Genomic DNA, 14,510 nt, shown 5'->3' with positions numbered 1-14,510 from the left:
CCTTTATTTTTAGGGTTACAGTAAGACATTATGACTTGTCACCAGAGGGGGTAAGTAACTATATAAATTTACTCAAGCAGAAGTTCCTGTACTTATCTGTAAAATGGAGTATTTCCATTTTATGTTACTCTGAATCCACTAGAATTCAGAGGGTAATGTTTTTTAGTCCAGTACTTCTTTGAATGCAGTGGTGGACTGATGATTAGAGCGGGACACTTGTTTGGATTAGTTTGGATTGGACTAGTGAAAAGCACTAGTTTCCTGTTTTTTATGAAGAAACATATTTGTTACTTTCACCAGATGTAGATTCGTAATAAAAAAAACAAAAACATAATCTACTAATAAATGCAATTGTAATATTATAAATGAAGCCCCTGTCACTACTTAACTCCCACAACAAGTTTTACTTTTATGACTTTAAAATGTTTGAAGAAATCTGAACTAATCTTGTTGTGAACAGAACAGATCCTATACTGTTTAAAATAGATTTTCTATTTTAAGTACATTTTAGTATATATCTAGTACTTTAACTTGAATACAGAATTTAAAGAGGTACTTCTACTCGTGCTAGTTGCAGATGCACTTTTACTTGAGTATTGAGTATGCTCCTGTCATACTTACAGTGGTCTCTAGAGGTCACTATAATTATAAAACAGAAAACTTGAACTGTGATTTCCTGTCTATTTTCAGCCACACCTTTGGCCTGCACAGTTACTCAATACTCATAGAACTGAAGTTACTCCAGTAACTACTTTTTCTCTCCCCTGGTCAACTGGCAAGATAACAGGAAAAGGTTTATTCAGCTTTCAAGCAGCAGGAGCAGCTGTATGTTCTCGACCAGAGGGTCTCCCCAAAGACTTTAGTCTATTGCAGAGGTCAAAGCAGGATATTTTTTGACTGTGTAGTACTATGGAGCTCTCTGGCACACTGAGGCAGTGTTCCCGGAAGTCTCTGTATTTTTGTTTTCCTGTTTTGTGTTTCACCTCACTTCCGGGGGCATATCTCGGCTGGTTCGAGTGGCTACAGGTGTGTGTTTTTAGCAGGTGTTTTGTGTTAATCATTAGTGAGTTGTGTATTTAAGTTGATGTATGTTCGTTTGTCATTTGCTAGTGTGTCAGCTGTCAACCCCATTTGTACCTTGCTTCTACCATTTAGCTTTTCCCTGTCCTCTAGCTTTCATCACCACGGTTTGTAAGTCTTGTTAGTGTAGTCAGTCTGTTTGTTAGTTATAGGTTTAGCTTTGTAGTTTATTCCAGCTTCAGCTGAGTAGTTTATGTTTATTAGTCCCAGCGATTGCTGTGGTTTTGTTTTATTTGTTAGTTTCAGCTTCAGCTGTGATTCTGGCTGCTGTACTCACTTTCATCTTCAACCTCGGTCAGTACATAATCCCCACCTGTTTGGGGATCAGCAATGGGGAGTGCTGGCGCCAGCTGCGACGTTTTACCCTGACAACTCTTCGAGACTTTGGGATGGGGCGAAAGGGGATGGAACAATGGATCCAGGAAGAGAGCAAGCATTTGGTGGTTTACATAAATAATACCAAAGGTTTGTACTGTAAATATAAGACTAAGTGACGTCTTTAAAGCTGAAACTCCAGTTTCTCCATCATAGTCATTTTCCTCTGATTAACACATTAAATGGATTAGTCAAACTATGTTGTCCTCTTGTCCTCCAGCAACATCCTTTGACCCTGTGTTCTTGTTGAGCTGTGCTGTGTCCAATGTGATCTGCTGCTTGGTGTTTGGAGAACGCTTCAATTATGAAGACAAACACTTCCTGCGCTTCCTAAACACCATATCTGAGATTTCGCTGCTTGGTAGCAGCTTTCTGGGTGAGGTAAGTGCCACTAGGAGCCAGAGAGTGAGAAGCTAAAGGTCCTCCACATCCAGTGTTTTTAATCTGTCTTTTATGTTTATTAAAAGACAAAATTATGCAGCACTTTTCAGATTTGAGAAACAATTTTAGAATGACTGCACCGGGATACTGATCACATTTCTACATTATTAAGTCTAAGAAATAAAGATAACAGCTCACAGTTCAGGTTCTGGGGGCAGACACGCTCTCTATATGTAAGACTAGACTTTCCTTTTTTTATAAAGCTTACAGTTAGAGGTGTCTCAGGTGACTCTCTTACTTATGCTGCCATAAATTAGTCACTGAGCTCCTCTCCTCCAACTGTAATGTTGTACTGTAGGGTGTGTGTCCTGTTGTTTACTTTGGGTTGTTCCTTAAATTCCTGTAGGCTTATTGCTTTGTTTTACCCCTAGCTCATTGAAAGGCAATTTTCTTGCATAGGGAAACATGAAATGACACTTGCCACTTCATGATAGGATGCTGGGTACTGAGACAAGTGGCAAGGCACATAGGCACAAAGGAACAACACAGGTAGGGCTCAGTCCAAAAGGTGAAAGTAAAATGAAGAAAGTAAGTAACAGAAAGTTCAAGCACAATGGGGATAACAAAGTGTGGTGAAACGTGGAAGTAATCAAAATCTCCAGGCAAAGGTACACAGTGCGTAATCTAAGGGCTGGTCAGAGAAAGAGAGCAGGAGTCCAAAAGAGTTGGCAGGCTAAACCCAAAAAAGGGCAGGGCAAGACAAAAAGCTAGAGACAAAGCAAGATGAATGGCTGGATAGTGTTAAAACTAGTGGTTGGTGGGAATGAATCATCCTATCGAGAGCTTCTACAACACTTCAGAAAGTTACTATTGTATGTCACTAACTTTTTCTTTTCTCTCTCCTGTAGTTGTGTTTCCTCCTCTCTCTTTTCGCCCCTGTAGGTATCCTCCTACTTGGAGCTGTACTGTATATCTCCAGAGTCCAGTTACTGGTCCTACCAACCTGTCCAATGTTTTTGCTGCTTCTTCTTTTTGTTTTTTTGTTGCCTGCTGTTGTTTACTCTATCCTCTTCCCACTCATTAAACATTAAACTCAAGTTCTTCAAAATTACATCTGCTGTGTTTTGGTGCTATACAAATAAAATTGAATTGAAGAGAAATCAAATTCTCAAATTGTTCTGTGTGCTTCTCTCCCACAGATGTACAATATCTTTCCATGGCTAATTGAGCTTCTTCCTGGCCGCCATCAAACTATTTTTGCCCAGGTTGAGGAGTTGAGAGACTTCATTGATTTAAAGATCCAAGAGCACAAAGAAACGCTAGATCCCAACTCCCCGAGAGACTTCATTGACTGTTTTCTCATCAGAATCAATCAGGTTGGACGTTCAGAATCGTTTTAGTTTAGCGATCAGCCAGAGTAATATACCTTTCATCTGTAGTGTCTCATCATGACTAACACATCTTTATCCACTAAAACAATCCCAGTTTGTTGTTCGTCTTAGAAATTCTGTAGAATTTGTAGACTTAATTATTAATTGTTTAATTGAAATGATCTCGTTTAGCTTTGACTAATTTTAAAAATCTGGTTTAAACTGTTTAATTAATTTAATTTTGTAAATTATCCAATGGTCTTTTTCTGTTTTTACCACTCATCCCCTCAGGAGAAAGACAACCCCACAACTGAATTTCACTATGACAACTTGGCAGCTACAGTGATGAATCTGTTTGTGGCAGGAACAGAAACCACCAGCTCCACCATCAAATATGCCCTCAGTGTGTTGATCAAATACCCAGACATACAGGGTAGGTCCCCTCACAGAGGACACACGTCTTAATTTACTAGTTTTATATGTATTATGACTAAGAACTAATTAGGCCTGTAGATGGCACCTGCTAAATAATTAGCATCTTTGCTTTGCCCTGTTTAGAGAAATTGCAGCAGGAGATTGCCACTGTTATTGGAAGGAAGCGTTGCCCCAAGATGGAGGACAGGAAGTCCCTCCCCTTTACAGATGCTGTCATTCATGAGGTTCAGCGTTTTGTGGACATTTTCCCCTTCAGCCTACCTCACTATGCACTCAAAGACATCTCTTTCAGGGGTTACACAATCCCCAAGGTATTGTTGATTCCACAATGTATTGATTAGAGTCTATCTCTATCAGGACTGTACAAACTGATGTGCTGTTTAATGAATAAATGCCTTATCATACTAAGATATTTGTCTTAATTATCAATACACAGGACACTGTGATTCTTCCCTTGTTGCACTCTGTGCTGAAAGATGAAAAACAATGGGCAACACCTTGGTCCTTTAACCCCCAGCACTTCCTGGAGCAGAACAGCAACTTCAAGAAAAATCCAGCATTTCTACCATTTTCTGCAGGTCAGTATGGTAAATCAGTATCTGAATATTAACATATAAATCAGCCTTTTCTTTTTTTTAAACGGTACTTTGCTTTGTTTCTCTTTTCAGGGAAGAGAGCCTGTGTCGGCGAGTCTCTGGCTCGTATGGAGCTTTTTATCTTCTTAGTGTCTCTGCTGCAGCATTTCACCTTCTCCTGTGCTGAAGGCCCTGACAGAATAGACCTCATTCCAGAGTACAGCGCCTTTGCAAATGTGCCTCGCAGCTGCCAGATTATTGCCACACCCAACGAAACCAGGGGTTCGACTGAGTCTACTATTACTTAAAGTCACATATTACACTGTTTTTTACTCTGATACAGCAAATTTTCATAAAAGTTTACACAACTTATATAACCGCGGTGAGCATCAGGTGTCAGTTCATCTGTATGATGAACCGTGTCCTTCTCTCTCGTTGCCAAAGGAGCTGCCAGGCTTTCTCCTGGTCACCTGGAGCGCTACCTGGGAAGTCTGGAAAAGTCTCTGCTCAGGCTAGCTGGTTGTTCGAATGCCGACCTCCTTGTCGTTGTCTGCAGAGTCAGTGCACGTTAAAACGGCTACTTAACGTACTGTAGTCCACTGTGCTGTAGTGGGTGCAACAGCCGGAGTAACAAGCACAATATTCACCGTAAAAATGTACTTTCCCTTCTTAATGTCTCTGTTTCTCTCATTTACATTTTCTTTTTTCGCTCACTTCTCTGTCTCTCTCTGCTGACCTCTTGACCTCTCTAACTCCCGCCCCTTAGCCAATCACACTCAAAACCAGTCATGACACTTTATTTTCCAATCACATTAAAAGGATTAAACATCATTGGTTGTTCAAAGAACAAGCACATGGCACACAGTACATCGCAACCAAACTACAATACGCACTTTAACCTCTATGCACATTATTTCTATCAACATCAAATGAAGAAATAAAGAAACTGAACACATCTGTAACATTTGTACAAACAAAAGAACCAGTTATGCATAGTTAATTGCATGTTATTTAGCTGCCCAAGATATTAATCTGGGGGCTACACCCTCCCCCCTCTAAATGTCTGTATGTCCTCATCAGACCAATATTTAGAAGTTAGGGTACCTAGAACTAACTGTAGCTTGTTTATTGGAGAGTGGTCAATGTGGTCCTGCAGGTTCCTCCATGAGCTCCACTGTTGATGGGAGTCCAGCCTTGTATTCCTCCTCCTCCTCTGATAAATCCTTGGCACTAAAGCCAGTACCAGGAACTGTGTCTTCAGGCTGCGTAACACCACTTGACAAGTTATCATGACTGCCAACTGCTCCTTATGTGGTAAGTGGTAACTGAGGTAGGTAGCAAGAGATTTCTTCTTCAGACTGTGAATTCCAATCCTCCTCTTTGTTGTGTTAAGTGGATGTCGTCTCATCCTGGGGATCAATCTTGGACTTTTGTGCCCTGGTAATCGGTTTCTTGGGTGATGTGTCCTTTTCACTTTGATAAGGCATCTTTACCAAATAACCAATGGGCAGTAGGTGATTTTGGTGCACTGTCTTTACTACACCAGTCCCTCTCTCTGGCTTTACTCGATACACAGGGAGGTTGGGTAGCTTAGCAACGACCTTATATGGAAGATAATTCCATCTGTCCTGCAATTTATGCTTTCCAGGGACTCCAAGGTTGCAAACCAACACACGGTCTCCCTCCTCCAATGCCTGATTTCTAACTCTGGCATCATAGTACCTTTTGTTTTTTTCATGATCTTTAGAAGCCACCTCAGCTGCTAGCTGATATGCACTCCTAAGCTCTTTTTTCATGGTAGTTACATACTGGTGGTACTTCACTCCATCCTCTCCATCTGAGAGCATGCCAAAACACAGGTCAATTGGCAGACGTGCCTCCCTTCCGTACATGAGGAAATAGGGTGAGAAACCTGTGGCATCATTTCTGGTGCAATTATAAGCATGCACTAGCTGACTTATATGCTGGCTCAATCTATGCTTTTGAGAAGGGTCAAGAGTGCCAAGCATTGACAAAAGGGTGCGATTAAACCTCTCAGGTTGTGGGTCTCCCTGAGGGTGGTAAGGGGAGGTTTGTGACTTGTGAATGCCAAGGAGGGTCAAGAACCCTTTGATGAATGTTGGACATCAGCTTGTGATGAGGCCTTTAACCAAATAATTCATAATCTCACACATGCACCTGTATTGGCCTTTGCAGATCCAACCCAACCATACATTTTGCATGTGGATGCAAGTCTGAATGGATTAGGGGCTGTGTTAAATCAGCAGCATCCCGAAGGACTACGTCCTGTTGCCTTTGCCAGCCGAAAGTTCATTGTCGGCCATACTGTCTTAATCTCCATCATAGCTGTGCCAGCACGATGAAAACCTGGACTTTCTCTGCAAACAGGAAGTAGGAAGTGCGACAGTAAGAAGCACATGGTGTTCTGCATTTCCAGTTTGACAAGATGGCGGGCAAATTGTGTGGAATGTGTTTTGGAAATTATACCAACTTGAAGCAACACCTAAGAGTGTCCGACACAATTCCAAACAGAGGAGTTCCAGCTTCTTATGAAATATGGGAATGCACGAACCACAGTAAACTTGGATTTTGAACTATGTGGGAAGAAAGCCCTTGCGCGCCTTGATAAATATCTCCAAGACTTTCACAACATGAAGTCAACAGAGGAACGAGAACCGATATTAAAAGAAGCCAAGAGAGCAGCTATAGTCAAAGAGCTGGCTAAATTGCGAGCGGCCAGCCCTGATGTGCTCATGGCGTCGTCACTGGACATGTGCAATACTACTGAACATGACTACAATGCTTTCCCAATTTGCCAACAATTTGAGGGGGGTGTTGACATAGAGCAAGAGGGATTAACGCTTCAGGATGAGGATGAGAATGATCTCCTTTACCCGAAGCTCAAAAAGACCGCTGATTTCTCTAGCGGTGTTTGTCCTCCGTCTGGAAATTCCCTCATGACGAGAGGTTCCACCCCTATAGCTGAGAGAAACCAGTCCTCAAGTGACTCTTTCCAATGTACCAGTTAGCCACTTCCTTCAACCCCTGTTCCTGGGTCCCACAACTCCTCTTCCTCTCTTCTTGAACAACATCCTTCCACCTCACTGCCTGACTCCACTAATCCTCCATCCTGTGAGAGGTCAGTGTCAAAGGTGTGCTCATGCAAATCCCACTGGGAGGACTTTAAATCTAGATTACAGCTGCTGGAACAAAAGGTGGTTCAAATAATCACAGTGCAGCCGCAGACTACAAAGGGCATACCCCGTAATCCACCTCTATCGGCTCAAACATGGCGCCCCCCGAGGCTGACGTGTTTGCTCGCTCCGCTCTTGAATGTCCGTTTTTCTTTCTTTTTGTTTGTTTTTTGTTTTTCTCTACAATGCACAACTGCCATGCACTGCTAACCTACAACAGACAGGCATTACTGGACATAGCTAACTTAAGTAACATCAAATTTACTGATTTTATTCCTGCTGCAACCCATTGTTCGCCCTCGGAATCACCGCCACCACCCCCAGGAAGGCCCCAAAGCACCGGGCCTGAGTGAGATAGCTGACCCAAGCAGAGCGCTCCGGAGACGTCGACGCAAGCGAGGCAAGAGAGGAGGGCTCCATGCTAGGCTAAAAGCCCGAGCTAGCCGACCACTGCTACCCAGTCTTTTGCTGGCTAACGTGCGCTCTCTGGAAAATAAACTGGAGAACTGAGGGCAAGAATTACATCACAGCGGGAGATAAGAGAATGCTGCGCTCTGATCTTTACTGAGACATGGCTCTCAGAGAAAGTCCCGGAATCCTCTATTCAGCTACAGACGCATTCTATTCACAGAGGAGACAGGACCGCAGCCTCCGGTAAAGCGAAAGCAGGAGGTGTGTGTGTTTATCAACAATTTGTTTTTAATGCCTTAGAGAGAGACTATCCAGATGCTGTCTTTATTGCTGCTGGCGACTTCAATCAGTGCAACTTACGGACAGTACTTCCCAAATACTCCCAACATGTGAACATTCCCACCCGCGGAAATAACACACTGGACAATGTTTATAGTAATATACGTGATGCATACAGAGCCGCCCCCCGCCCCCACTTTAGACACTCGGATCACATTTCTTTGTTTATGTACCCGGCTTATAGACAAAGACTGAAACAGACAAACCCTGTCACTAAACAGGTTAAACTTTGGACAGGAGAGAGTGAACAGATCTTGCAGGATTGTTTTGCTTCAACAGACTGGGATGTGTTTAAAGTTGCAGCTACTCAGGATGACTCCTCTGTCAACATACAGGATTATGCTGAGTATGTAACTGGGTACATCAGCACCTGTGTTGAAAACATTATACCCACCATACAGGTCAGGAAGTTCCCCAATCAGACGCTCGATCTGATGCATTCACATCAGGCAATGAGAGAGTACAAAGCAGCAAAGTACGGACTGAGAAGAGCCATCACAGCAGCCAAGAAGCAGTCCAGAGAGAAGCTGGACAGTTTCTACTCCACTGCTGACTACAGCCGGTAGCACTCACTCCAATCATTATGAAGTGTTTTGAGAGAGTGGTGCTGGCTCACATCAAAAGCAGTATGCCGGATACACTGGACCCCCTGCAATATGCTTACCAACCCAACAGGTCCACTTGAGATGCTATTGCCGCAGCCCTTCACATTTCCCTCTCCCACCTGGAAGATAAGGACACTTACATCAGGATGCTCTTTATCGACTACAGGTCTGCCTTCAATACAGTCGTCCCTCGTAAGCTCACTCACAAACTGCTAACACGTGGACTACACCCCACACTCTGTGACTGGCTCCTAGACTTCCTGACTGGCAGACCACAGTCTATCAGGATTGGAAATAAGGCCTCAGCCACTACAATAACAAACATTGGCACCCCACAGGGGTGTGTTCTCAGTCCCATCCTCTACATGCTGTTCACACATGACTGTGTTGCCTCCCATAAGAACAACATCATCCTGAAGTTCGCTGATGACACAAGCATGTGGAAAACTCATTCGGTAAACTTAAACAGAAGGAACTCAAAAACATTCAATACGAAATGAAAAGCATCCAGGCTGAGGTCCAAAGAAAAGTTGTTGTCCATCAACAGAAGGTGTTGCGCAAATAGACAGAAAATCAGCTTGATGCAGTACAGGAAAGAAAAATCATGGTGGCTGCACCTGTCATCCAGCGCACACTGGAGTGTGTTCCACAGATCCGAGCAGAGTATATGGCTAATACCCCACCTGAGGACAGTCTGGAAAAGGTGTTGCCTCCCATTAGGACAACATCATCCTGAAGTTCGCTGATGACATGGCAGTGATAGGAAAAATCACTGGCAGGGACGAAGCAGCCTACAGGAGGGAAGTGGCCAGTCTGGTGGCATGGTGTGAGGACAACAATCTCACCCTCAACACGGACAAAACAAAGGAGATGATAGTGGACATGAGGAAAAAGAGCTCAACTCACCAGCCACTGTTTATCCGAGAGCTTGAAGTGGAAAGGGTGAGCAGCTTTAAATACCTGGGGGTCAACATCAGTGAGGACCTCACCTGGACACTAAACACCACCCAACTGGTCAAAAAGGCACAACAAAGACTGTACTTCTTAAGAAGGATGAGGAAGTTTGGTATGTCTCCCAAGATCCTCAACAGCTTCTACAGCTGTGTTGTGGAAAGCGTCCTTACCAGCTGCATTACTGTGTGGTACGGCAACACTACTGTGGCAGACCGTAAACGTCTGCAGAGAGTGGTGAAGACTGCTGAGAAGATCATCAGAACTCCACTGCCCTCTCTGCAGACCGTTTACCATCGTAGAGTTCACAGGAGAGCTGCTACCATCCTCAAAGACCCCACACATCCCCAACACGGACTGTTCACACTTCTCCCCTCAGGACGAAGGTACAGGAGTGTGAAATGCAGGACATCTAGACTAAGCAACTCCGTCTTTCCCTCAGCCATCAGACTCTTAAATGCATAACTCCCACAACATACAATATGTTACCATATTAATGATACTGCTGCTGTATTATTTGCACATTTTGTACTGCACTATTTTGCACATACTATTTGCACATACTTTATTTTATTTTATTAACATTACCTGATTCTATTTATTTACTTGTATTCTATTCTTATTTCTACTGTTTTAAGCTGTTGGCATTCACTGTGGACGGCAAAGAAAGAATTTCATTGCACAGGGAAACTCGTTTCCTCACTGTGCATATGACAATAAAGTTTGCAAAGTTTGGGTTGGACCCACGGTTGGGAAGGAAGGACAGGGGAAATGCAAGGTTGTCCCATGCTCATCGCTTTTGTCTCTACATGACTGCTGGCCTACCTTCCAGTTCTTTCTGCCATGACCTAAGGTACCTGGCTCAAAAGGGCTATGCACCCACATCAGTGAAAAAAATGTTGACCAACGTGATGCTGTTCTGCAAGTGTAGCATGTGAATTAAGGTGTTTTATATTTCACCAATTATCCATCCATTGTTTTTGTTCTATGTTATATTTTTGTATTATGTACATGGTATGTTATTTTTAATTTTAGGGAATTTTTATTTTTTCCTGAATTTATTTTCTTTATGTGACCTCTGACCTTTAAGCAACGTAATTTCCTGTTATGACGCGTTACTTTCCTCAGTCGGCTTGAAGCCTCGCTGAGGTAAGGTGAATTTATGCGGGTGCTCCTGTAAATATGTTAAAACATGTTAATGATAAATGATAGTTCTAAACTTGTATTTCGACGGTAACAAATAGTGTTATTCTTTTCTTAGTGTCAGTATTTACTTATATATGTTTGTAGGACTGTACAGCACTAGAATGAAATGCTAAAGTTAAAGTATGTGAGAGACCGGTTGAAGTAGCTGTCCTGTTTTTATTTCCTTTTATACAGATGTGATAATAAACCAGTCGGCAAGACAGCAGTTGTCCTGTTCTCCATAACAAAGAAACACAACGCAGATGATCTTTTCGGCCCAGAGACTAAGAGTCAGGACAGGCCGGCTACACAAGCATGTGGAAAACTCATTCCAAGTGGCCAGTAAACTTAAACAGAAGGAACTCAAAAACATTCAATACGAAATGAAAAGCATCCAGGCTGAGGTCCAAAGAAAAGTTGTTGTCCATCAACAGAAGGTGTTGTGCAAAAAGACAGAAAATCAGCTTGATGCAGTACAGGAAAGAAAAATCATGGTGGCTGCACCTGTCATCCAGCGCACACTGGAGTGTGTTCCACAGATCCGAGCAGAGTATATGGCTAATACTCCACATGAGGACAGTCTGGAAAAGGTGGATGAACATAAAATCATGCGATCATTTGGTCATGCAGCACTCACTCTCAATAAAGAGGAGTTTCGGTGGCTTCAGCATCTAACTAAGGGCAAGTGCTGTCCTCGAGGTCAGGCCAGCACTTATGTGTTCCACACAGAACTCGGCAAACACATTGAGAAGCCCTCTCTCTTCCTCCAGCTGGCTTGACTGGACTCTGGGATGGAAGGTACTGTCACCTTCAACAGTATCCGGAGCAGTGTTTCAACTCAGGCCCATCAACATGTGTCTGAAAAGGCAAAACGGCAGGTGGCAAAATCTATGTGCCACGATCCCAGCTGTGCCTCCAATTTGTGTAACGCTTCCTTCACCCTTTCACAGAAGGACAGCGCCCTGAGCTCATAACTTTACTTCCCCAAGTTAGTTTATGAACATCCCTTTAAGTGTAAAGAACAACAGAATGAAATTAGGTACCACAATACTCCTTATAGTTGTGTATTGTTCTGTGTCAACCTATAAAACAGATCACCAAAACAACTATATCCACAAATTATATCCAAATTAATTAAATAAAAGAGAAAATAAATAAAAGTACTTTTGGTTGAGCCAAATAAAATATCAGCAGATTGCTGTCACATACATGTACTGTGTTCAACCTTTGAAAATAGGTGTACAATACTTAATATATCTCATAATATAAAAACAGTAACTAAAGTCTGTATTGAAAAAAAAGAACATGTCTTTTTATTTTTACTCAATTTTGTGGGCCCACACACACACACACACACACACACACACACCAGCTGGCCACCAAATAGAAAAACAGAAAAACCAAATAAAAATGACAACAAACCCCCTGTTGCAGGCCTGGTCGACGCTTGTGAACGTGGTGGCCAAAAACATTGAAGCACTTTCACTCTAGCGAGCAGAAATAAAAGTTGGAGTACTCACACACAGCCAGTGTCAATATCAATGTCCATCCAATGCACCTCCAGGCTGTCGGGACGATCTAGCAACAGTCCGTAGCTTAGCTCACAGCTAACCGCGGTGAGCATCAGGTGTCAGTTCATCTGTATGATGAACCGTGTCCTTCTCTCTCGTTGCCAAAGGAGCTGCCAGGCTTTCTCCTGGTCACCTGGAGCGATACCTGGGAAGTCTGGAAAAGTCTCTGCTCAGGCTAGCTGGTTGTTAGCCTGAAATGCTAATCGAACAACGCCGACCTCCTTGTCGTTGTCTGCAGAGTCAGTGCACGTTAAAACGGCTACTTAACGTACTGTAGTCCACTGTGCTGTAGTGGGTGCAACAGCCGGAGTAACAAGCACAATATTCACAGTAAAAATGTACTTTCCCTTCTTAATGTCTCTGTTTCTCTCATTTACATTTTCTTTTTTCGCTCACTTCTCTGTCTCTCTCTGCTGACCTCTTGACCTCTCTAACTCCCACCCCTTAGCCAATCACACTCAAAACCACTGTCATGACACCAATCACATTAACAGGATTAAACATCATTGGTTGTTCAAAGAACAAGCACATGGCACACAGTACATCACAACCAAACTACAATACACACTTTAACCTCTATGCACATTATTTCTATCAACATCAAATGAAGAAATAAAGAAACTGAACACATCTGTAACATTTGTACAAACAAAAGAACCTGTTATGCATAGTTAATTTTATGTTATTTAGCTGCCCAAGATATTTAGAAGTTAGGGTACCTAGAACTAACTGTAGCTTATTTATTGGAGAGTGGCAGTGCTAGCATCCGGGGTATGCGGATAACAAATCTGAATTACCATGCCTCTGTACACTATGGTAACAGGTTTCTCTCTAGCCTGTCCGGGTTCATCATAGCTAAGGCGTAGAACAGGCTTCACTTTCCGTCTTGCAGTAAGCTCACAAGTAGAATCCACATCCACTCTTGAAGTGCTAGGAACAGGGACGTCTACCCGCCCTAAATCTGTGTCCACCACAGAGTCTCGATGTGGTCCTGCAGGTTCCTCCATGAGCTCCACTGTTGATGGGAGTCCAGCCTTGTATTCCTCCTCCTCCTCTGATAAATCCTTGGCACTAAAGCCAGTACCAGGAACTGTGTCTTCAGGCTGCGTAACACCACTTGACAAGTTATCATGACTGCCAACTGCTCCTTGAATGGTAAGTGATAACTGAGGTAGGTAGCAAGAGATTTCTTCTTCAGACTGTGAATTCCAATCCTCCTCTTTGTTGTGTTAAGTGGATGTCGTCTCATCCAGGGAATCAATCTTGGACTTTTGTGCCCTGGTAATCGGTTTCTTGGGTGATGTGTCCTTTTCACTTTGATAAGGCATCTTTACCAAATAACCAATGGGCAGTAGGTGATCTCGGTGCACTGTCTTTACTACACCGGACCCTCTCTCTGGCTTTACTCGATACACAGGGAGGTTGGGTAGCTTAGCAACGACCTTATATGGAAGAGAATTCCATCTGTCCTGCAATTTATGCTTTATGCTTTCCAGGTTGCGAACCAACACACGGTCTCCCTCCTCCAATGCCTGATTTCTAACTCTGGCATCATAGTACCTTTTGTTTTTTTCATGATCTTTAGAAGCCACCTCAGCTGCTAGCTGATATGCACTCCTAAGCTCTTTTTTCATGGTAGTTACATACTGGTGGTACTTCACTCCATCCTCTCCATCTGAGAGCATGCCAAAACACAGGTCAATTGGCAGACGTGCCTCCCTTCCGTACATGAGGAAATAGGGTGAGAAACCTGTGGCATCATTTCTGGTGCAATTATAAGCATGCACTAGCTGACTTATATGCTGGCTCAATCTATGCTTTTGAGAAGGGTCAAGAGTGCCAAGCATTGACAAAAGGGTGCGATTAAACCTCTCAGGTTGTGGGTCTCCCTGAGGGTGGTAAGGGGAGGTTTGTGACTTGTGAATGCCAAGGAGGAATAATTCATAAGCTCACACATGCACCTGTATTGGCCTTTGCAGATCCAACCCAACCATACATTTTGCATGTAGATGCAAGTCTGAATGGATTAGGGGCTGTG

General features: G+C 43.1%; 1 protein-coding gene across 5 annotated transcripts; it reads left to right on the top strand.

The window, feature by feature from the left end:
- Positions 1–612: 612 nt before the first annotated feature.
- On the top strand, positions 613–14,399 carry LOC113166770 (cytochrome P450 2C31-like). 5 transcript variants are annotated; one of them, XR_003299235.1, is made up of 10 exons: positions 613–1,026; positions 1,380–1,545; positions 1,676–1,836; positions 3,036–3,212; positions 3,498–3,639; positions 3,765–3,952; positions 4,078–4,219; positions 4,310–4,498; positions 4,661–4,872; positions 4,983–12,227. XR_003299235.1 is itself a non-coding variant. In XM_026366922.1 (9 exons), the coding sequence occupies exons 1-9, from the start codon at positions 910–912 to the stop codon at positions 4,786–4,788; spliced, it is 1,410 nt and encodes a 469-aa protein (XP_026222707.1). In that variant the 5' UTR covers positions 613–909; the 3' UTR covers positions 4,789–12,227. The 5 variants fall into 5 exon arrangements, 1 of the variants encoding a protein (XP_026222707.1); XR_003299238.1 differs by having other exon boundaries at positions 4,661–5,530; positions 11,097–12,227; XR_003299236.1 differs by having other exon boundaries at positions 4,661–10,569; positions 11,097–12,227.
- The last annotated feature ends 111 nt before the right edge of the window (positions 14,400–14,510 follow it).

Source organism: Anabas testudineus, chromosome 13, assembly GCF_900324465.2.
Source record: "Anabas testudineus chromosome 13, fAnaTes1.2, whole genome shotgun sequence".
NCBI classification, from domain to species: Eukaryota; Metazoa; Chordata; class Actinopteri; order Anabantiformes; family Anabantidae; genus Anabas; species Anabas testudineus.
The sequence above is the reverse complement of the archived record's forward strand: the minus strand, read 5'-3'. Positions and strand labels throughout refer to the sequence as shown.

Excerpts from the sequence above, each read along its gene's own strand:
- LOC113166770 (XM_026366922.1), top strand. The coding sequence starts at position 910 with ATGGAGCTCTCTGGCACACTGAGGCAGTGTTCCCGGAAGTCTCTGTAT. Across the intron at positions 3,953-4,077 it reads GGGGTTACACAATCCCCAAG|GACACTGTGATTCTTCCCTT; the intron begins GTATTGTTGATT and ends ATCAATACACAG. Across the intron at positions 4,499-4,660 it reads CACACCCAACGAAACCAGGG|GAGCTGCCAGGCTTTCTCCT; the intron begins GTTCGACTGAGT and ends TCGTTGCCAAAG.